This window comes from Dendropsophus ebraccatus, chromosome 2, assembly GCF_027789765.1.
Source record: "Dendropsophus ebraccatus isolate aDenEbr1 chromosome 2, aDenEbr1.pat, whole genome shotgun sequence".
NCBI classification, from domain to species: domain Eukaryota; kingdom Metazoa; phylum Chordata; class Amphibia; order Anura; family Hylidae; genus Dendropsophus; species Dendropsophus ebraccatus.
In genome coordinates this window covers 109,480,837-109,500,414 of record NC_091455.1, presented here as the reverse complement: position 1 = coordinate 109,500,414, position 19,578 = coordinate 109,480,837, and the positions used below count along the sequence as shown (strand labels likewise).

Here is a 19,578-nt window from a genome sequence, read left to right as displayed (position 1 = left end):
AAAAAAGATCATGCTATTGATTGTACTATTTAATTACAGTTACATTTTAAGTCTTTTCCAATATATTTTCAGCATTAGACATTAATATGACTATGACTGAGATTTTACTTGGGAATCCATGTTTTCACTGGAGCTTCTTTCTAACATTGTACATACATATTTTAGAGACATAAGCAAATAAAGGCTTCCTAATTATAGTGAGATACCGTGAAGTTTGAGAACTTTAAATTGTTTCCTTACGCTCCTCTGCATCGCTTCACATGCCAAGGTTACTCATTGTCGTATGTCTTGAATTTTTCATTAATTGAGGCGGTCAAATAATAAAATTCTTACATACAGGTATAGAAAAGTAAAGTGTAGTAAATCTGTGCTACTATAGACTACTTTTTATCATCATTTTTATGAAACATAAAGGATAATGACACTTTTGGATTCATTTGTTTTCTTGTTTATTTGCTTCCTAAATGCAAAATTAAGCAACTGTCTAAACAGTTTTTTTTGTTAACATTTTCCTAACATTTTATTGCCCCAGTCTGGGTAACTCTTTCACCTAGCTGCTTGTGCTGTTGCTGTTAACACTGATCTGACAGCACTTGTCCTGGCTGTATTGTCTCTCTTTAATTTCCTACCCCTTCTTTCAGTATTAGATAAAACAAACATGGAAGATCAGTTGGAAGAAGGCAGTAGTTTTCAGGGAAAACAGTTAATACAGTATTGAGAAAGCAAAGCACACAAATGTCATTTGTAAGGGGGAGGAGAAAGAGATTACACAAGGTTATGAGTTTAGAGAGAAAGGAGCAGACCTATAGAAAACTTTGCATCATTGCCTGTCTGCACAAGCCCTCATGGGCTGTAGATGGGAAATTCCTTCCTTTTCTAGTAAAGGAAACATTAACATTGATACACAGAGCTTACATCCAGCATGTATTTATATGGACATGCCAGTATGAGAAAAGTCTGAAGGCAGTAGATGGTTGAAAACCTATTGGCAGGGGTCATAAAATGAACACAAGAGTAACAACTACAGACTGAAACGGAGTGCAAATTTTTAACTCAAGATCGCCACTATTATGTGTAAAAATCATTTTTTCCATGTCAAAGGCGTCCATAGCCTATAGCCTTTAACTTGATTATACTATTCTAACGACAATTGGTGTTGATATAAATGACAGTGCTTTAGTATCTTGGTTAGTCTGTTTTTATAACCTGCAGTAGTAATTTCATTAGCTCTGCCCATTAAGTGGTTAGTTGTGAGTAGAAGCTCTTCCAATACAAAACAATTTTCATGAAGGACATAGTAAAGCAATATATGAACTCAGGCTATGCTTTTTTAATGGAGAAAATGAAAAAACTAATTTTGATTAACATCTACCAAAATTTATATTTATTATTAAATTTACAATTTTCCCCACTGGCTATGTCATTGTATTAAAACCATTTAGCCATTAAGCAAGTTGTAAAAACAGGTTTATTTCTTAAAAATAAATACAAAAATATAAATATAAAACATTGGCAAGATACTATTTGATGAAATGACGTTCTACTAACATATATATTCACCAGCTGCATCACACTTACTAACATCACATGTACATTTCAGTACATTTTAATGTACATAATGTATCAGCGTATCAGAAAAATCACTTCTGTATTCCTTCGGGAAAAAAATAAAATAAAAAAATACAAACAAATCAAACTGGTGCTGCAAATGCATAGGCAGCCATTTACTCAATAGAAGCAATGTATTCAGGAGTTTGTACGAGGAAGCAGTCTTCTGTTCAAGTTTTCAAAATGACCATTTGATTGACAGACAACATAGAAACCATGGCATTCAATCCACAGCTTGTAATTAACATTAGCCATACTCTAGGGTGATAGTCTACATTGAATAAAAACTGATGAAATAAATGAATGTGGTAAAAAGAAGTTTTTTTTTGTTTGTTTGTTTTTTCCTTTTTTATGTGTTATTGTTATTATTTTAACACTGTGCCAAGTGTCAGAAAAATGTATTTTAAAATTGTTAATATTATTTCCAAGTGCCCGCAAACTTATTCCACTATGAAATAAAAAAAGTGATGACACATTTTTCAAGTTAGGAATCTTTATCACTTTCCCCGTTGCCATACATTTCCGCTAGTTTGTTGAAACGTGGACCCCATTCTTTGAGGTATTCATAGTTTTGGTCCCCTTCTGTTGTACTGGACTCTAGAGAACTTAAAGATTCAGCTATAGAATCATTGCCTTCATATGCATATGTTGCAAGTGAATCATATGGTGGCGCAGTAGGATCATTATCATGCTCTTTTAACCTTTGGTTAATAAAATCGCGAACATCTGTATTATCTGGCACAGAAGCAGTTCTCCGAGGTAACAACAAATTTTCAGGAATAATGTCTCTACGATGTTTCTTATCCTCCATAACACCTGGATTTCTAAGAGTGCCAATGTCAAAAGCTTGAGTGTCTTCTTCTCCACCTCCTTCGTCATTATAACTGACAATGTTATCCCGAATGTCTTCTTTTGACAATACCAATGGCTCTTTCTTTCTCTGTCTTTTCAGGGCAGCAAACAGCACTACAATAACTACAAAATAGATAAGCAACAAAAAAAATAGGTTTAGTAAAAGATTCTGTTCATAAGACTAGTCCATGCAAATCATTATTTAGAAGGCTAGCTGTCTGATCGAATCCTACAAAAGATCTACTGTAGCACAAATTGATGTAAAAATCTTTGATGACTAGGAAATAAAAATAGAACGGAGTCATGCAGCACTGTGGAACTAGGTCCAGAAATTGGCAAGTAGAGGGGAGAATGCACTCAGGAGTGTCAGTTATATAATACCGACCAAATGTACCATCAAAGATGAAGAGAATCAAACAGCATCCAGAAACAATCAAATTTCTTCAAACTTTATTACAAATTCAAAAGAATAGCAGCAACATTTTGACCTCACTAGGTCTTTATCAAGCATATGTGCTTGATAAAGACCTAGTAGGGTTGAAACATCACTTATATGCTCTTGGATTTGCAATAGAGTTTGAAGAAATTTGATTGATTTTGGACGCTTTTGGACTCTTTATCTTCTATAAAGGTGTCATAACATCAGTATGATGTTTATGCTGCCATATAGATAACTACTTAAAGAACTCATGCTAACAACTACATTGAGAAATTGATTGATTATCTGAGGGATGTGCCGGGAAAGCAAATCTGATCCATGGAGGCCTCATCTTGGAATTAACAGGCATTTCTTTTATTTGGGGGGTATTTGTTATTACGCCATTCACCCTGGGGTAAAACTGACTTGTTATGCATGTTCCTCAAGTCATTACAATTAAAAGATTATATAACATGTATAACTTTTATTGTATCTGATGGCCTGTAAAAAATTCAAACCATTGTTAACAAATATATGTTCCTTAAAATTGCTCCATTCCCAGGCTAATAACGCTTTTATCCTTTGGTCTATGGGTCTGTGTGAGGTGTCATTTTTTGCGCCATGATGTGTACTTTCTATTGGTACCTTGACTGCGCATATACGACTTTTTGATCGCTTTTATTAATTTTTTTCTGGATTTGATGCGACCAAAAATGTGCAATTTTGCACTTTGGGATTTTTTTGCGCTTACGCCGTTTACCGTGCGAGTTCAGGAATGTGATTAATTAATAGTTCGGGCGATTACGGACGCAGCGATAGCAAACATGTTTATTTATTTACTTTTATTAATAACCTGGCAAAAGGGGGGTGATTCAGACTTTTATTAGGGGAGGGGGCTTTTTGTTAATAACACTTTTTTTTTTTTTACACTTATACTAGAAGCCCCCCTAGAGGACTTCTAGTTTAAGTGCATTGATCTCTCATTGACATCTTTGCTGTATAGTTATACAGCAAAGATCTATGAGATCAGCACTGCTGCAGCCTAAAGCATCCGAGTGCCGAGCTGGGATCAGCACCATTTTAATGGAGACCCCGGCCGGCACCAGTCACGGAGATCGCTCCTCTGGGACAACGTCCCAGAGGAGCGATCTCCGACACTAGACACCAGGGAAGTGCTGCGTCCGGTAATCGGATGCATCTGATTACTGTATTAGCGGGCACGGCGATCGGACCGTGCCCGCTAATAATCGCGGTCCCGGGCTGCAAGCGGCACCCGGGACCGTGGCGGTTCAGAGCGGGGTCGCCGTGTGGCCCCGACCTGAACACCTCTCGGGGACACATGACGTACGGGTACGTCATATGTCCCTAAGAGGTTAAAGGATCTGCCGCTAATGCCACAAATACCACAGGACACCTTTGGAGGTCTTATAAAGTCCATACTTTAATCAGTCACAGCTGTTTTGGCAGCATAACAGGAAACTATACAATACTGAGCTGGCAGTTTTAGGCTATGTTCACATTACGTAAAATAACGGCCGTTGTTTTCACTGGCCGGACTTTTGCGACCAAATCTACGGCCATAGAATTATGATCATATGGGCTAGTCGTGAAACTACGGCCGTTGTTTAATTTTTATTCCTAGCATGTTTATAAGCGGGATGAAACAGGTCATTTACTTTAAATGCTGCGCCCAGCCCGAGAAACTACTCAGAATTTTTTTTACATCAAAATCAAGTTTAATTCGGCAGATATAAGTTTTACATTCGCGGCCGCATTAAAATCCACGGCCGTTGTTGCAGTATTACTGGCCGGAAATAATTGACATGTTCATTTTTCACGGGGACGTATAAACAACGGCCGTTATCTGATGCATAGCGTGCATTCAACAGCCATAGTTACATTGCATTGCAGTCATAATAGGGAACCTCAAAACAACGGTCATAGTTTTGCGGCGCGGACAACGGCTGTTATTTTTCGTAGTGTGAACATAGCCTTAATGTCAGAGCAGATAAAAGTATATGTATGTTAGAATGATTTGTGCATATTCAAAACATATATTTATGAAATTAATGTTTAAAAATTGGTTAAAATGAAAATATTTGAAAATTAAATGACAGTTAATTTGGAAGCAGTAATTTGCATAAATTTTTGCATTCACAAAGAATGACCTGCAGAAGTTTCACTTATCTTTACTGAACATGTCTAGAAAATTATTCACTGAAACAAATACTGGGTAAGCATATAAAGTGTCATTTAGTAGGTCTGTCTTTTTTCATATTTTTTTCTGTGTCACTTTATGCTTTTTACTCACTTTGAAATTATAAATGTCCTATTTTTTTATTATTTTGAATTAAAAATACACAAATGCAAAGGGGATAAGTCTCCAGAATTCCAATTTCATTCATTGCCCTTCTGTGCCTTTAGATAAGCAAGCACATCATTGTAGAAACTAATTATAAAATATGAATATTGCCGATTCTTTCTTACTAAATTAAATATAATTTTTTTTCCTCTATAAATGTGTTTGCCTGAAAAGATGTGGATAAATGGATAATCAACCATATAATACAATTATTGTTTGATTGTTTACAGTACCTAACCTTAAGCACTATTGGTTTAAATATTTCATGACCAGGATATTGTGCTGTAAATGGGTACAGAATCCCAGAGTATGAAATCCACAGATGCAAACATGTAAAAAATAAATAAATAAAAGCATTCAGTGCTGCCAGCATCCTTTAATAAGGAGGAGGAAAAAAAAACCTGTTTGCATATAAAAAGTTTTAAATTCCCTTTCAATTAGGAAAACCTTTTTTCCTATTCACTATTAGTTAGTTTGAGTTATGCTAAGTTTACACGAGGCGATTATTGGCCCGATCGTACTATTAACGATTTCAAAGTAACAATTTTTTTTTTTTAGAACGATCTGCGTTTAGACGGTACGATATATGGTACAGAAAAATCGTTTTGCGATTGTGCGCCCGCAGCCCGGCCCGCCCGCAGCCCGCCCCCACGCTCAATCGCAGCCCCCTGCGCCGCTCCGATCGCCATCCCCGCCGCCACGGCCCAAGAGCATACGTTACCTGCTCCGCGCAGCAGGTCTTCCGACATCCCCGGCTCCCATCTTCAGCGCATTGATTGGCTGAAGGGATGAGCCGGGAATTTCAAACGGCTCCTCTTCAGCCAATCAGTGCTCCTCTTCAGCACTGATTGGCTGAAGGGGAGCCGTTTGAAATTCCCGTCTCCCCTCTTCCGCCAATCAATGCACGGCAGCACTGATTGGCAGAAGGGGAGCCGTTTGAAATTCCCGCTCCCCTCTTCAGCCAATCAATGCACGGCAGCACTGATTGGCTGAAAGGGAGCCGTTTGAAATTCCCGGCTCCACTCTTCAGCCAATCAATGCACGGCAGCACTGATTGGCTGAAGGGGAGCCGTTTGAAATTCCCGGCTCCCCTCTTCAGCCAATCAGTGCTGTCGTGCATTGATTGGCTGAAAAGGGGAGCCGGGAATTTCAAACGGCTCCTCTTCAGCCAATCAGTGCTGCCTTGCATTGATTGGCTGAAGAGATGAGCTGGGAATTTCAAACGGCTGCCCTTCAACCAATCAGTGCTGAAGAGGAGCACAAATTGGCTGAAGAGGAGCCATTTGAAATTCCCGGCTCATCTCTTCAGCCAATCAGTGCGCTGAAGAGGGGAGCCGGGGATGTCGGAAGACCTGCTGCGCGGAGCCGGTAACGTATGTTCTTGGCCGCGGCGGTGGGGGCGATCGGAGCAGTGGCGGGTGGGGGTGGCGATCGTAGCGGCGGGGGTGGCGATCGTAGCGGCGGGGGTGGCGAATGGAGCGTCGGGGGTGGCGATTGGAGCGGCGGCGAACGGAGCGGCGGTGGGGCTGGCGAACGAGGCAGCGGCGGGGCTGGCGATCGAGCCGGCGGCGGTGCGGATGAGCGGGGCGCGGGCTGCGAGCGGGGGGCCGGGCGGCGGGCGAGCGGACTATCACGCGACGACTGTTTACATGGAACGATCGGCAAATTTTTTGCGATCGGCGAAGGACGATTTATGAACATGTTAAAAGATCAAAATTGACGATTTTTCGATTGTTTGCCGCGTTTACGTGTACGATTATCATTCGAATTCGATCGTTATCGCAAAAATTCGCCCGATAATCGTTTCGTGTAAACGTAGCATAAGAGTATCTAAGGGTCCATTTATACAGAAAGATTATCTGACAGATTGTCTGCCAAACTCAAAGCCAGGAACAGACTATAAACGGAGATCAGGTCATCAAGGAAAGCCTGAGATTTCTCCTCTTTTCAAATCCATTCCTGGCTTTGGCTTTAAATATTTGGCAAATAATTTGTCAGATAATCTTTCTGTGTAAATGGACTCTTAGAATAAGTATTTAATCATTTTCCCGCATCATAAAGAATGATAGAAACATAGAAAATTGTCAGCAGAAAAAGACCAGCTGGTTTATCTGGTTTGCCCTAATAGTATTTCAGTTCTTATTCTCTTAGGATAGAGACATGTTTATCCCAGGCATGTTTAAATTCAGTTATTGTAGATTTACCTACCACATGTGTTTGTTCCAAGCCTCTACTACTCTTTCAGTACAGTAATATTTTCTTATGTGTGTCTGACCTTTCCCCTAACCAATGTAAGATTATGACCTATTTTTCTTGAGTTCAGTTTTTAATACACAAACTTATTAAACCATATTTAGTCCTTTAACCCCCTAGATGACCTAAGACATACTGGTACGTCCTGGAAGTCTGTGCCCAGACGACCCTGGACGTACCGGTACGTCCTGAGCTATGAAGCGTGCTCCGGAGCGGATCAGCAGCCGGCACCTCATCGTTAATGACATTCTGCAGCGATCACGCTGCAACGTGCTATCAACTTCTTAAACACAGCGGCGTTTAAGTGTAAGTGACACTGCAGGGGTCCCGATTGTTAAAACGGACCGCCGGAGGTCTCTCACCTGCCTCCGTGCGGTCCGATTGGCGATATGTTCACTGAGCCTGCACAGGCAGGCTCAATGAGCAGAGCGCCGATAACACTGATCAATGCTATGCCTGTGGCATAGCAATGATCAGTGTATAAAATGAAAGTAATGTATGTATAAGTCCCCCAAAGGGAATTAAAATATATATAAAAAAGTTAAAATTACTATTACTCTACCCCAAAACCCCTCCCACAATAAAAGTTTAAATCACCCCCCTTTCCCATTATATAAATAAAACATATAAAAATAAATAAATAAACATATAATATACCGTAGCGCGTGTAATTGTCTGATCTATTAAAATATAACAAGCGTAATTTCGAACGGTGAACAGCGTAGACGAAAAGAGGGGAAAAGGGTGCGGATTACCGATTTTATGTAAAAAAAAAAATTATTAAAAGTGATCAAAACGTCCGATCTTCACAAATATGGTATTAATAAAAACTAGAGATCATGGTGGAAAAAATGACACCTTACACAGCCCCATAGGTGAAAAATTAAAACTGTTATAAGCGTCACAATAGGCCCATTTTATTAATAATTAATTGCCAAAAGACAGGAAATAATTAATTGCCAAAAGACAAAAAAACAGGATTTCATTAAAAAATATATATATATAACATTAGAGGATCTGTGTAAACCTGCATATGGTTGTGTTCGGGCTGACCTATAGAGTAATAGTATCATGTCGCTATCATACCTTGTTTGGGTATTTCCCAAGTCATGTCATTCTTGACTGTGGCTTGTTGGAAGGTGGTTTCCTTGACTTAAGACCCCTTTGGCTTGGTTGTTACTTCTGGATAGTTCACTGATGTTGAGAAACACCTTATGGTGTCTCCACAGTATTTCTGCATATTTGTGTTCTCAGGGGGCAATGTTCCTAAATTCACCGACGTTGAGAAACACGTGATAGTTTCTCTGCAGTGTTTTGGTTGATCTCCCTGAGGTCAACCATTATTCTTTTGAATGCACTTACTAGGCTTTGTTCCCACTAGCCAGAATTCTGTTTCACACTAATGATGTGAAAATACTCTAAAATAGCTGTCTGTGGATGGATACATTGCTTGGATATTTCCCAAGTCATGTCATTCTTGACTGTGGCTTGTTGGAAAGTGGTTTACTTGACTGGAGTACCCTCCTTGGCTTGGTTGTTCCTTCCAGGTAGAAGGTCTAGCTGGCTCACTGATGTTGAGAAATACATGAAGTTTTTTTTTTTTGTAGTATTTGTGCGTGTTTATCTTCCCAGGAGGCAATGTTCCTAGATTCATTCTTTTGAAGTCTCCAAAACTGGACAGAGTATTCGTAATCATGGTCTTACTAGGGCTCTATACAGTGGAATCACAATCTCCATCTTTTTACTGGTTATACCTCTAGCTATACATCCCAGCATATGATTAGCTTTCCCAAACATCTGGTTGCACTAATGACTCAATTTAAGGCTGTCAGAAATCATTACCTCAAAATGCTTTTCTTCTGAAGTCTTTGCTAACACATAACTGACTAAATGTTACTCGGATAAAGGTCCCTTCTCCCCAAATACATTATTTTACATTTGGAAACATTGAACTGCAATTTCCATTGTTTTAAACACTTATCTAGTAAAGCTAAATCATTTTCCATATTCCTCACACCTTCAAGAATATCCACCTTATTGGATATGTGTCATCAGCAAACAGACAAACTTTACCTATCAAACCTTCTCTTATGTCACAAACATATAAAAAAAAAAAAACAGGACCCAGAACAGACTCTTGAGGCACACTACTAAGAATAAAAATACACACCATTAACAACAACCCTCTATTATCGTCCTCCTTTAGCCAACCGCAAATGCACGTTAGCTGGCATGTAATTACTGGAATTTTCTCTACTACTCTTCTTGTGAATGAGTATAAAATTGACAATTCTCCAATCATCAGAAATGTCAGGAGCAGCCCATCTCCTCAAGTCACTGGAGTGTCCGTTCGGCCCCTTTCTGACAGTGTCCCTGGCAACCAGAGGAGCGTGCCCGGGGACCTCCTGGAATCCCGGAATTCCAGGCGGTCCCCGGACACGCTCCTCCTTCCTCACGGACCGGGAAGGCATCAGCAATCAATTGCGGCAGGTTGGAGAATATTCGAGTTCGATTGAACCTACGATCTTCCGATGTTCGCTCATCTCTACTCATTAGTTACTTTTGTAATGCAGCAGTATTTCTTCTTAAGAATAATCACTTAAATATTTGAAGAAGGTTTTATTCCCCTTCTTAACAGATTTTGCCATTTGTTCCTCTTTTGAGGTTTTAGCAGCATTTATAATCTGCTTTGTCCCCCTCTGTCTGGTTTTATATACCTCTCTGTCAGCTAAATTTCCAGTCTTTTTATACTTCCTATTGGCTACCTTTTTTTTTACAATAGCCTTAACATCTCTGGCAAACCACAGTAGTTTCTTCTTAATTTTAGCTTTGCTAATTTCTCATTCCTATAATCTAGTTGCCTTTAACCCCGTGTCAAATTAATGTAATGTTCCTCCATCCTGCCTTCAATGAGCCATAGCGCTTTTATTTTTCCACCTACAGAGCTGGTTGGGGTGTCATTTTTTGCACCTTGATCTTTTGATCGCTTTAACTTTTTCTGATATATAATTTAAAAAATCAGCAATCTTGTTATTATTATTATTATTTTTTTCATTTACTAGGTTCACTGTGCAGGAACAAAAATGTTATATTTTAATTGATCGACAATTCCGCATGCTGCGATATATATGTTTATTGATTTATTTTTTTTATATTTTTATTTTTATAATGGGCAAGGGGGTATTTCAAACTTTTATTGGGAGGGGGATTTATAAGTTTTTTTGATACTTTTAAAAACGTTTTTATTACACTTTTTGTGGGGGCTCCGATCACTCAGTGACAGGAGCTTGTCCAGTGACTGAGTACTTTAAACGCCGCAACCGCTATAGATCACAGCATTTAAGGAGTTAATGGCAAGCAGCTGCGGGATCGCAGCTGCCTGTCATTACCCTTGGCTTCCTGGACTCTTGATGTGTGCAGGGCCACTCTCACTGCAGTGGTCCCACACTCATCAAATCCGCTGAAGGTGGGAAAAGTATACATACATTCCTACTGCATGGGGTATATGCAGTAGGAACGTATATATACATGTTACTGACGTGAAGGGGTTAATATGCCAATTTGGAAGGGGTTGGCCACTTTATAGTAAAATTTACTTACTGACAGCAGCTCCCTGTGTACCTCATAGAGATAAAGTCAGACTCCCCTCCACCACCATCTCCTTGAATCATGACTAACACTTTCAAGAACTTCAGCCTTACACTATTGCCTTTAACAAACATTGATCTCTGAATGCCTTATTATTCTGATTACAGGAAGGCAAAAATTCTGAAATTTTAACCAGGCCCACTATTTTGCCCAGCTCCAGGCTGAGAATTTGAAATTCCCTTTTAACCAAGTCATTTTGTTTAAAGAAAAAAAAAATCTAATTAATGTCACTGTCTATATTAGCAGCCTCCACTATCTTTGCAATATGTCTTCTATCCCTGCTGACAGTGGTCCCCAGGAGACATCTCACCTACTTTAACACATCTTCATCCTGCCCTACAACAACACCTCTAACAGTTGAGTCACCCACAAAAAGCTGTCTTCTCTTCAAAATATTTTTCTTCTGCACCTGACTTTTTACTACCAGACAATGACCCATTTAAAACAACTTCCCTCACACTAGTCTGTGCCTCAACAGCTATGTCTCCGTCAGCAACAACATCCCTATCTATAGTAGGGCAGCAAGAACACAATAACAATTATACACAGAGAGGCTAACCGTACCCCAATACTGCTCCACTTCTCGTAATCTCCCTAAACTAACTGTTGTTCAAACTGCCCTTCTCCTCAGAGATCTTTGAGGAAATGTCTGATTACAAGGCTATCAGCAATACCTGGCTGGGATAGTCTTACCAAATTAGATTGAAATGTACAGACTAAAGACTGCAGCTAAGAAATTTCATGGCATAAACTAGACATCGCTTGCAAACTGGTACAGCACCCGGGTTCAAAAGTGTACTATGGTAGACAGCAGGCAAATAAGTATTACACTGCACCAAACCAGGCATCTTTCATTAACAAGTGAAAACAAGTACTTATAAAAGGAAAAAAAAGAACCTCCTGCCGTTACCAAACTCCTGCCATTTTCAAACTACAGTACTGCAATAATGATACTGGGTTCTTTGGAAATGTTTAAATATTCACACTACTGTACTGACATGCTATATCAGTACAGCAGCACAAATATTTAAACAGCACCCTGAGCACTACAGTACTCGGGCGTAAAGCTTGATCGTGCACCCTGATGCTCAATTTCAGCACTATACTTCACCAAACATGCTCGCTCTGTAAGGTGCTAGCTCTGCCAATATTCTTTCTACAACTGGTGGATTCACTACAGCAAAATGGAGCTCATTTTACTCTATCTCTGTGGTAATTAGAAAAAAAGACACAAAGTGTGCGTTACACAGCCTGTAATAAATTTGTGTTTTCCCTGGGTTTTGTTCAAGACTGTGTACTCCACTAATATCTAAAGATGTTTTAGCAGAAATATGTCTAGAACCTTTCTTTTCAATAGCATTACTATCCTTAGACAGTACTCCAAGGAGTGGGTGCCAGCTATGGCATGCATCTATCTATCTATCTATCTATCTATCTATCTATCTATCTATCTATCTATCTATCTATCTATCTATCTATCTATCTATCTACCTATCCATCCATCCATCCATCCTTTCATCTATCTATCTATCTATCTATCTATCTATCTATCTATCTATCTATCTATCTATCTATCTATCTGTCTACCTATTTATGCTCCTAAACAACACATAACAATAATTCCTGTAAATGGAATTTACAAATACAATTGTATGAAAATTTTTTTTTTTATTTTAATCATAAAAAAAAAAATACTTACGAAGAAGTATTATGATGCAGAGAAGAATTGCAATTAATGCTCCTGTACTAAGGCCGGCCGGTAGGAGTAAGGCCTCAGCACTGCAGGACTGCATGTTTCCTTTATTATCACAGGTGCATACTCTTATAGTCAAAGTGCCAGTGCTGCTCTGAATGGGATAATCATTGTCAGATATGACCACTGGTAGAAGATAACTGTTTATTTCATGCCTGTTAAATCCGTTTCTTCTTGTTAGAATTCGAGCAGTGTTATCTGCAGATGACAATATAAAAATAATTCCACTCATAAGAAGAGGTACAACTTATAGAAGCATTCCTCCTTTTTATATTTGCTGCCTGGGAATAAGGTGGCATACTTACACTTATTTGGCCAGGCTGACTGCTAACTCTGTGCTAAGCTCTTTCTAGTTTAGAGGCCATTCTGATTCCACTTTGAGATCATGTGACAGCTCCTCTATGCTCAGTGCATTTGAAAAGGACAGAATTTAACTTTTTAACTATATAAGAAGCTCTCATAGAGGGATACAGAAAACAGTAACTTCTGATCTATTTAAAGCACTGAGCATAGACAGTCAAAGGCACGATCATAGATTACACAGTGGGACCAGAACAACCTCTGAACTGGGGAACAGCACAGAATGGAAAAGCAGTGATCAGCCTGGGTAAATGTGCCAACTTACTTTCTGGCAGTGAATAAGAAAAAGAGGTGGGAGTGCATTTTAAATGTAAAATAATAATATAAGCAATAGAGATGAGCAAACCTTGAGCACGCTTGTGGTCATCCTAACCTGGAAATTCAATTTATTGTGGCTGAAGAAGTTGGATGAAGCCCAGTGACACCTCCCCATTTTTGGAATGAGCATGGAGGACTGGCTTACCTGCCATCTCCCAAGCCCACCGTCATATTGCTGTAACACCAAGCTTCTCAAGTAGTTTCCCATTGTCCTCAGTTGCTTTGTTTAGCCAGCTAAGTGTGTTGTGGTTGGTGACCATTGTGAAGTTGCACCCATGGAGATAGGACTGTAGTTGTTGGAGGGACCACACAGTTGCCAAACACTCTTTTTCAATTGTTGCATGGGAAACTCTCCATTTCAGGGTTTTCCTGCTTAAATAAAGAACTGGGTGTTCCTAAGCTTTCTGATTCCCCTGACTGAGAACTGCACCTGGCCCAGAAGTGCTTTTATTTTTAAGGACCTTTATCAGGGTACTGTAATTTTGCACAAACTTCCTCTAGTAGCCAGCTGTACATAGAAAAGACATTACTTTGCTGATCTTTCCTGGGTCTTCTTTGTTATATTGGCAGGTCTTCTGGGAATCTGCCAATATCCCATTCTGAAGTCCATAATGGTTAGGTAGGAAACTTTAACAAGGCCTAGCATTCATGTGTTCTCTATGGGGAGAGGTAAAATGCAGCCAGAGTGCTGTGGCTGCAGGTTATCTCTTCCAGAACAAAGGGTTATTTTCCATCACGACCATTAGTATGACCACCAATATCATCTGTCAGTGGTCATTCGGGAGAGCCCCATACACCTCAGATTGACAGCCAAACCTACCTTGTGTGGCGGACAGGGCTGAATTAGGGTTGGTGGAGGCCCTGGGCGACAACACCCCCCCCCCCCCCAAAAAAAAAAAAAAAAAAACACAAAACTATACCACGATCTATACAGATGGTTGCTTACTGTAGACGACTTAGCACAGACCCCCCCCCCCCTTGCTCCTGACTGTATGGCTATAGTGCAGGGGAAGATTTCAGGCCCTAGAGACAGAAGCGGGGGGGGGGGGGGATTAGTATCAGAGTGGATTCCCACATTGTGTTTGGGTTAATAACGCAATGTGAGAACACAGCAAATTCTATGCGCTCTTACCCACTGTGTCAGGGCCCTATTACACGGCCTGATATCCTGGGTAAGCAGCACCGTCCTGCTAGGGTTCGGCTGGTGGGGGCCCCTAAGTGGTGGAGGCCCCAGGGCACGTGCCCTCCCTTTAATCTGGCCCTGGTGGCGGGTGAAGCCGACAAAAGTGTAAGGTGTATGGGGATTATAATCAGCTACAATCAATGGTTCATCCTGTATTATTTATCTCCTGCTTTATAATACGATTTTAACTTTCAATGTAAACCTGTCTTTGGCAATAAGAAGATGACTTCTGAAAAAAAATCTCTGCAGAACCAAAAGTATCAGCTTATTGTCTTTCTTAGGAGTCAGTGTAAAAGCTCTGGCAAATTGTAACTGAAAAGATACTAGCAAAACAAAATGTTTCATATAATGATTTACATTACTTTCTTTGTTTTAACAGTTTTGTCAGTGCTTTTAATACCTAAAGGCATCAACAACTTTTACATTTAGACCTCAAGACTTTTTAGTTCCTGAAATTGGAACTGGACTTTTTCAGTTAACTCAGAACCTCCAACATTTGTTCTGTCTATTGTGTTAAAGATGAAAAGACAACTGCATACGCTTTTTACAGACACTTTCTGAACTCCTTTGTCAACACAGCAACAAAACGTAGATATGAGTGAGTGATACTTGATCGAGTAGTTATTCGATTAAATACTACACTATTCTAAATACTCCTCCCACCTTGCCTGGCGCCTTTTTCTGGCCAATAACTATGCAGCGGTGTGGGTCTAGTAGCATGCTGGCATCGCAAGAACAATCATTGGCTGGCTTACTCTTGTGAGCTCTCAACTAAAAGAATTTTGCTTTTCCTGCTCGTCGTCAGATGCCATCTTGAAGGTAGTGAGAGAGAGCTTTTCTTAGGGCTACTTCAACACACAGCATAGTATATATAGGCTGCCTAATAGCACATCATCTACTTAGACAGGCAGCTGATAATTCTCCAGAATAGGTTCTCCAGACCTATTTGCTGTGGGTGCTATATGATTGGTTGTTATAGGCAACATAATTTAACCCCTTAACGACATCGGGCGTAAGCTTACGCCCTCGCGCCCTGGTACTTGGCGCATCAGGGCGTAAATTTACGCCCGATGTTTCCCCGATCGCTGCGTGTTCACACACAGCGGTCGGGGAAGATGGCCTGCTATAAATCATAGCAGGCCATCTTAGCTTCACGGCACGGGGGGTGGTTAACACCCCCCGTGCTTACGATCGCCGCTATAGGCTGATCAATTCAGATCAGCCAATAGCGGCGATCGGAACCTTTCCGGGTCATCGGCGACCCGATGACCCGGAAAAAAATGGCGGTCGGTGCTGTCCGAGGACGGCACCGACCGCCATTACTGTAAAAAGTAATGGTGATCGCCGTGCCACCGGCCCGATCGCCGTGAACGCCCTGGACCCCTCAGCTAGGCAGCCGAGGGGTCCAGAGCAGGTATTTGTACATTACTCACCTGTCCCGGGCTCCTGATCGGCGTCTTCCGGGTTCGCGGCATCCTCGTCTTCGTTCGGGTCTTCGGCTTCTTCCGTGACGTCACGTTCGGCTTCTCTCGGCTATTTTCGGCTCCAGCGTCGGCTGTTTCCGTATTTTGCGCTCTGCTGCCCTCTAGCGGCTGATATGTGTAATACACGTATCAGCCACTATAGGGATGTTCAGAATGTAGAATTTATTTTTTTTTTTTTTTTCAAATTTTTTTTTTTCTATTTTCCGCACCCTATCGCCGCTGAGTGTTGATCAGCATCGCACGAAAGTGCGCTGCTAATCAGCAACTCCTCCTTTTTGGCGTAGGGTGTTTTTTTTCTATATTCTACTGCCACGGTCTGCTTATAAGTGCCGCACATAAGTGCGGCATTTATCAGCAACTCCTTTGTTGGCGTAGGTTTTTTTTTTATACTTACTGTAAAAAAACACGTAAAAAACACTACATTACACCACACTACATTGAATAAAGTTTGACACTACACCACTACATACCCCATATACCAATCCCCGTATAAAGATGGCCCCCAGGGTGTTTTCGGCGTCAGAGGGATACGTTATTATTACCTCCGACACCGAAACAGCCAGTGAGGATGAATGGGGGGGATCGTTCTTTCCTCCATTCATCCTCATCATCCAGTGACGTGTCTGGGGGTAGCGTAGCGTACGCTGCCCCCCAGACACGTCTTTTCCGCCAGTACCGTCCCAATAAGAGATGACGGTATGGAGTGAAATTCTACAAACTCTGTGACAGTACCTCAGGGTACACTTACAGATTTAGGGTACGTGCACACTGCGGAATGGCGAAGGATAACCCTTTGTGCATTCCGCAGCTGGCACCCGCCGGCGGACTGATGCGGGCGCATGTCTCTACCCGTGTCATAGACTCCATTCTATGCACGGGCGGATTCCATCGTCCATCCAAAGAATGAATACGTTGGACGGAGAGCGGAATCCGCCCGTGCATAGAATGGAGTCTATGACACGTGTGGAGACGTGCGCCTGCATCAGTCCGCCGGTGGGTGCCAGCTGTGGAATGCACAAAAGGTTATCTGTCGCGATTCCGCAGTGTGCACATACCCTTAGAGTGTATGTAGGAAGGGACACCCGAATCCAGCCCCCAGATGCCCCCTCCCCCCCCATCCTCGGAGTTAGTGGGAAGATCGTTCGGGAACTGATTTTTCCATTGCTGGATAAAGGTTACCACCTGTACGGGTATAACCTTTATACCAGCACCCCCTCTTCCGGTCCCTCGCTGCCCTGTAGCTTGCGGCACGATCCGAACATATCAGAAGCCGTAATAGCGCCCTAATATTTAGCAGCCATGGAGCGGACCCAGCACTTCTGGATATGAAGGACCCCGTATCGCACCAGGACAACATTTTCCAGGTGACGTCCCCCACACAGGAGAACAGGAGACCCCAGAAGAAGTGCAGAGTGTGGCGTAACAGGGGGATCAGGAAGGACACCATTTTCCAGTGTGACACCTGTCCTCATCACCCCGGCTCTGCATACTGGATCGCTCCAAGGCGCACCACACGTCACTGGGGTTCTACATTATCTAAATTCTGTCCCTTATTCCTATTTCAGGGGTCACGTTGATCCAGGGATTATTCTGATCGCCATTATGGAGTCAGGAAGGAATTTTTCCCCTGTGATGAGGCTACTGTCGTCTGCCTTACGAGGGTTTTTTGCCTTCCTCTGGATCAACACAGATTGAGTTTGATGGACACCTGTCATTTTCAACCTTATAAACTAATAATTGGCCTAATACCCCCAAATAAATTAGAATTGTCCCTTTTCCCCAGCTAAGTAGGTATGGCTGCCATTCCCATTAGAGGATGCCATGATGCAATTACAAAGCCTCTGTGCGGCCAGGACAGTAGAAACCCCCCACAAATGACCCCATTCTGGAAACTACACCCCATAAGGAATCTAAGAAGGGGGGCAGCGGGGATATGGCCCCCTGGTGACGGCCACATTTGGGACGTGAAAATGAAAAAAATTGTATTTTTTATTTTCTCGGCACATGTTCTACGTAAGTGCCCGTCACCAGTGGGGTCCATATGCTCACTGCACCCCTTGTTAGATTCCTTATGGGGTGTAGTTTCCAGAATGGGGTCACTTGTTGGGGGTTTCTACTGTCCTGGCAGCACAGGAGCTTTGTAATTGCGACATGGCCTCCATCCTCCATTCCAGCCTCTAAATGGCGCTCTGTCCCTTTGGTGACTTGCCCTGTGCCCATATGGCACATTATGCCCACATGTGGGGTATTTTCGTACTCAGGGGACACTACCCTACACGTTTTGTGTTCATTTTCTTTTTTAACCCCTTGTGGAAATGGAAAAAAATCAAGGCTAGACCAAAATTTAGTGTAATTTTTGTAAAATTTTTACTCTAAATCATTAATCTTGTCATGTTTTTTCATTTTCACAAGGGGTTAAAAGATAAAAAAAACATTTAATGTGTAGAGCAATTTCCCCTGAGTACGGAAATACCCCACATGTGGACATAAAGCGCCATGCGGGTGCAGGGTAAGCCTCCAAAGGGAAGAAGCGCCATTTGGTTTTTGAAGGCTGGATTTGGATGGAATGGATTTCGAGGGGCCATGTTGCATTCAAAAGGCCCCTGTTTTGCCAAGACAGTTGAAACCCCCCACAAGTGACCCCATTATGGAAACTGCACCCCTCAAGGAATGTAACAAGGGGTGTAGTGAGCATATGGACCCCACTGGTGACGGACACAAATGTGGAACAATGTGGCGTGAAAATGAAATATTACATTTTTTACACTATAATGTTGGTTTAGCCTTGAATATATCATTTTCACAAGGGGTTAAAAGAGGAGAAAAAAAACAAAATGTGTAGCGCAATTTCCCCCGAGTCCGTAAATACCCCACATGTGGACATAAAGCGCCATGCGGGTGCAGGGTAAGCCTCCGAAGGGAAGGAGCACCATTTCGTTTTTGAAGGCTGGATTTGGATGGAATGGATTTTGAGGGGCCATGTTGCATTCAAAAGGCCTCTGTGTTGCCAAGACAGTTGAAACCCCCCACAAGTGACCCCATTATGGAAACTACACCCCTCAGGGAATGTAACAAGGGGTGTAGTGAGCATATGGACCCCACTGGTGACGGGCACAAATGTGGAACAATGTGGCGTGAAAATGAAATATTACATTTTTTACACTATAATGTTGGTTTAGCCTTGAATTTATCATTTTCACAAGGGGTTAAAAGAGAAAAAAACACACAATATGTGTAGAGCAATTTCCCCCGAGTCCGTAAATACCCCACATGTGGACATAAAGCGCCATGTGGGCGCAGGGCAAGCCTCCGAAGGGAAGGAGCACCATTTGGATTTTG

General features: G+C 41.6%; 1 protein-coding gene across 1 annotated transcript in view; it reads right to left on the bottom strand.

The window, feature by feature from the left end:
• Positions 1-2,092: 2,092 nt before the first annotated feature.
• LOC138784618 (cadherin-10) overlaps positions 2,093-19,578 on the bottom strand; it is a 123,618-nt gene continuing 106,132 nt past the window's right edge. Inside the window, exons 7-8 of the mRNA XM_069960241.1 lie at positions 12,841-13,092; positions 2,093-2,583 (exon numbers count right to left, since the gene is read on the bottom strand). Of these exons, the coding sequence (XP_069816342.1) occupies positions 2,093-2,583; positions 12,841-13,092 (743 nt within the window). The remainder of the gene's footprint in view (positions 2,584-12,840; positions 13,093-19,578) is intronic.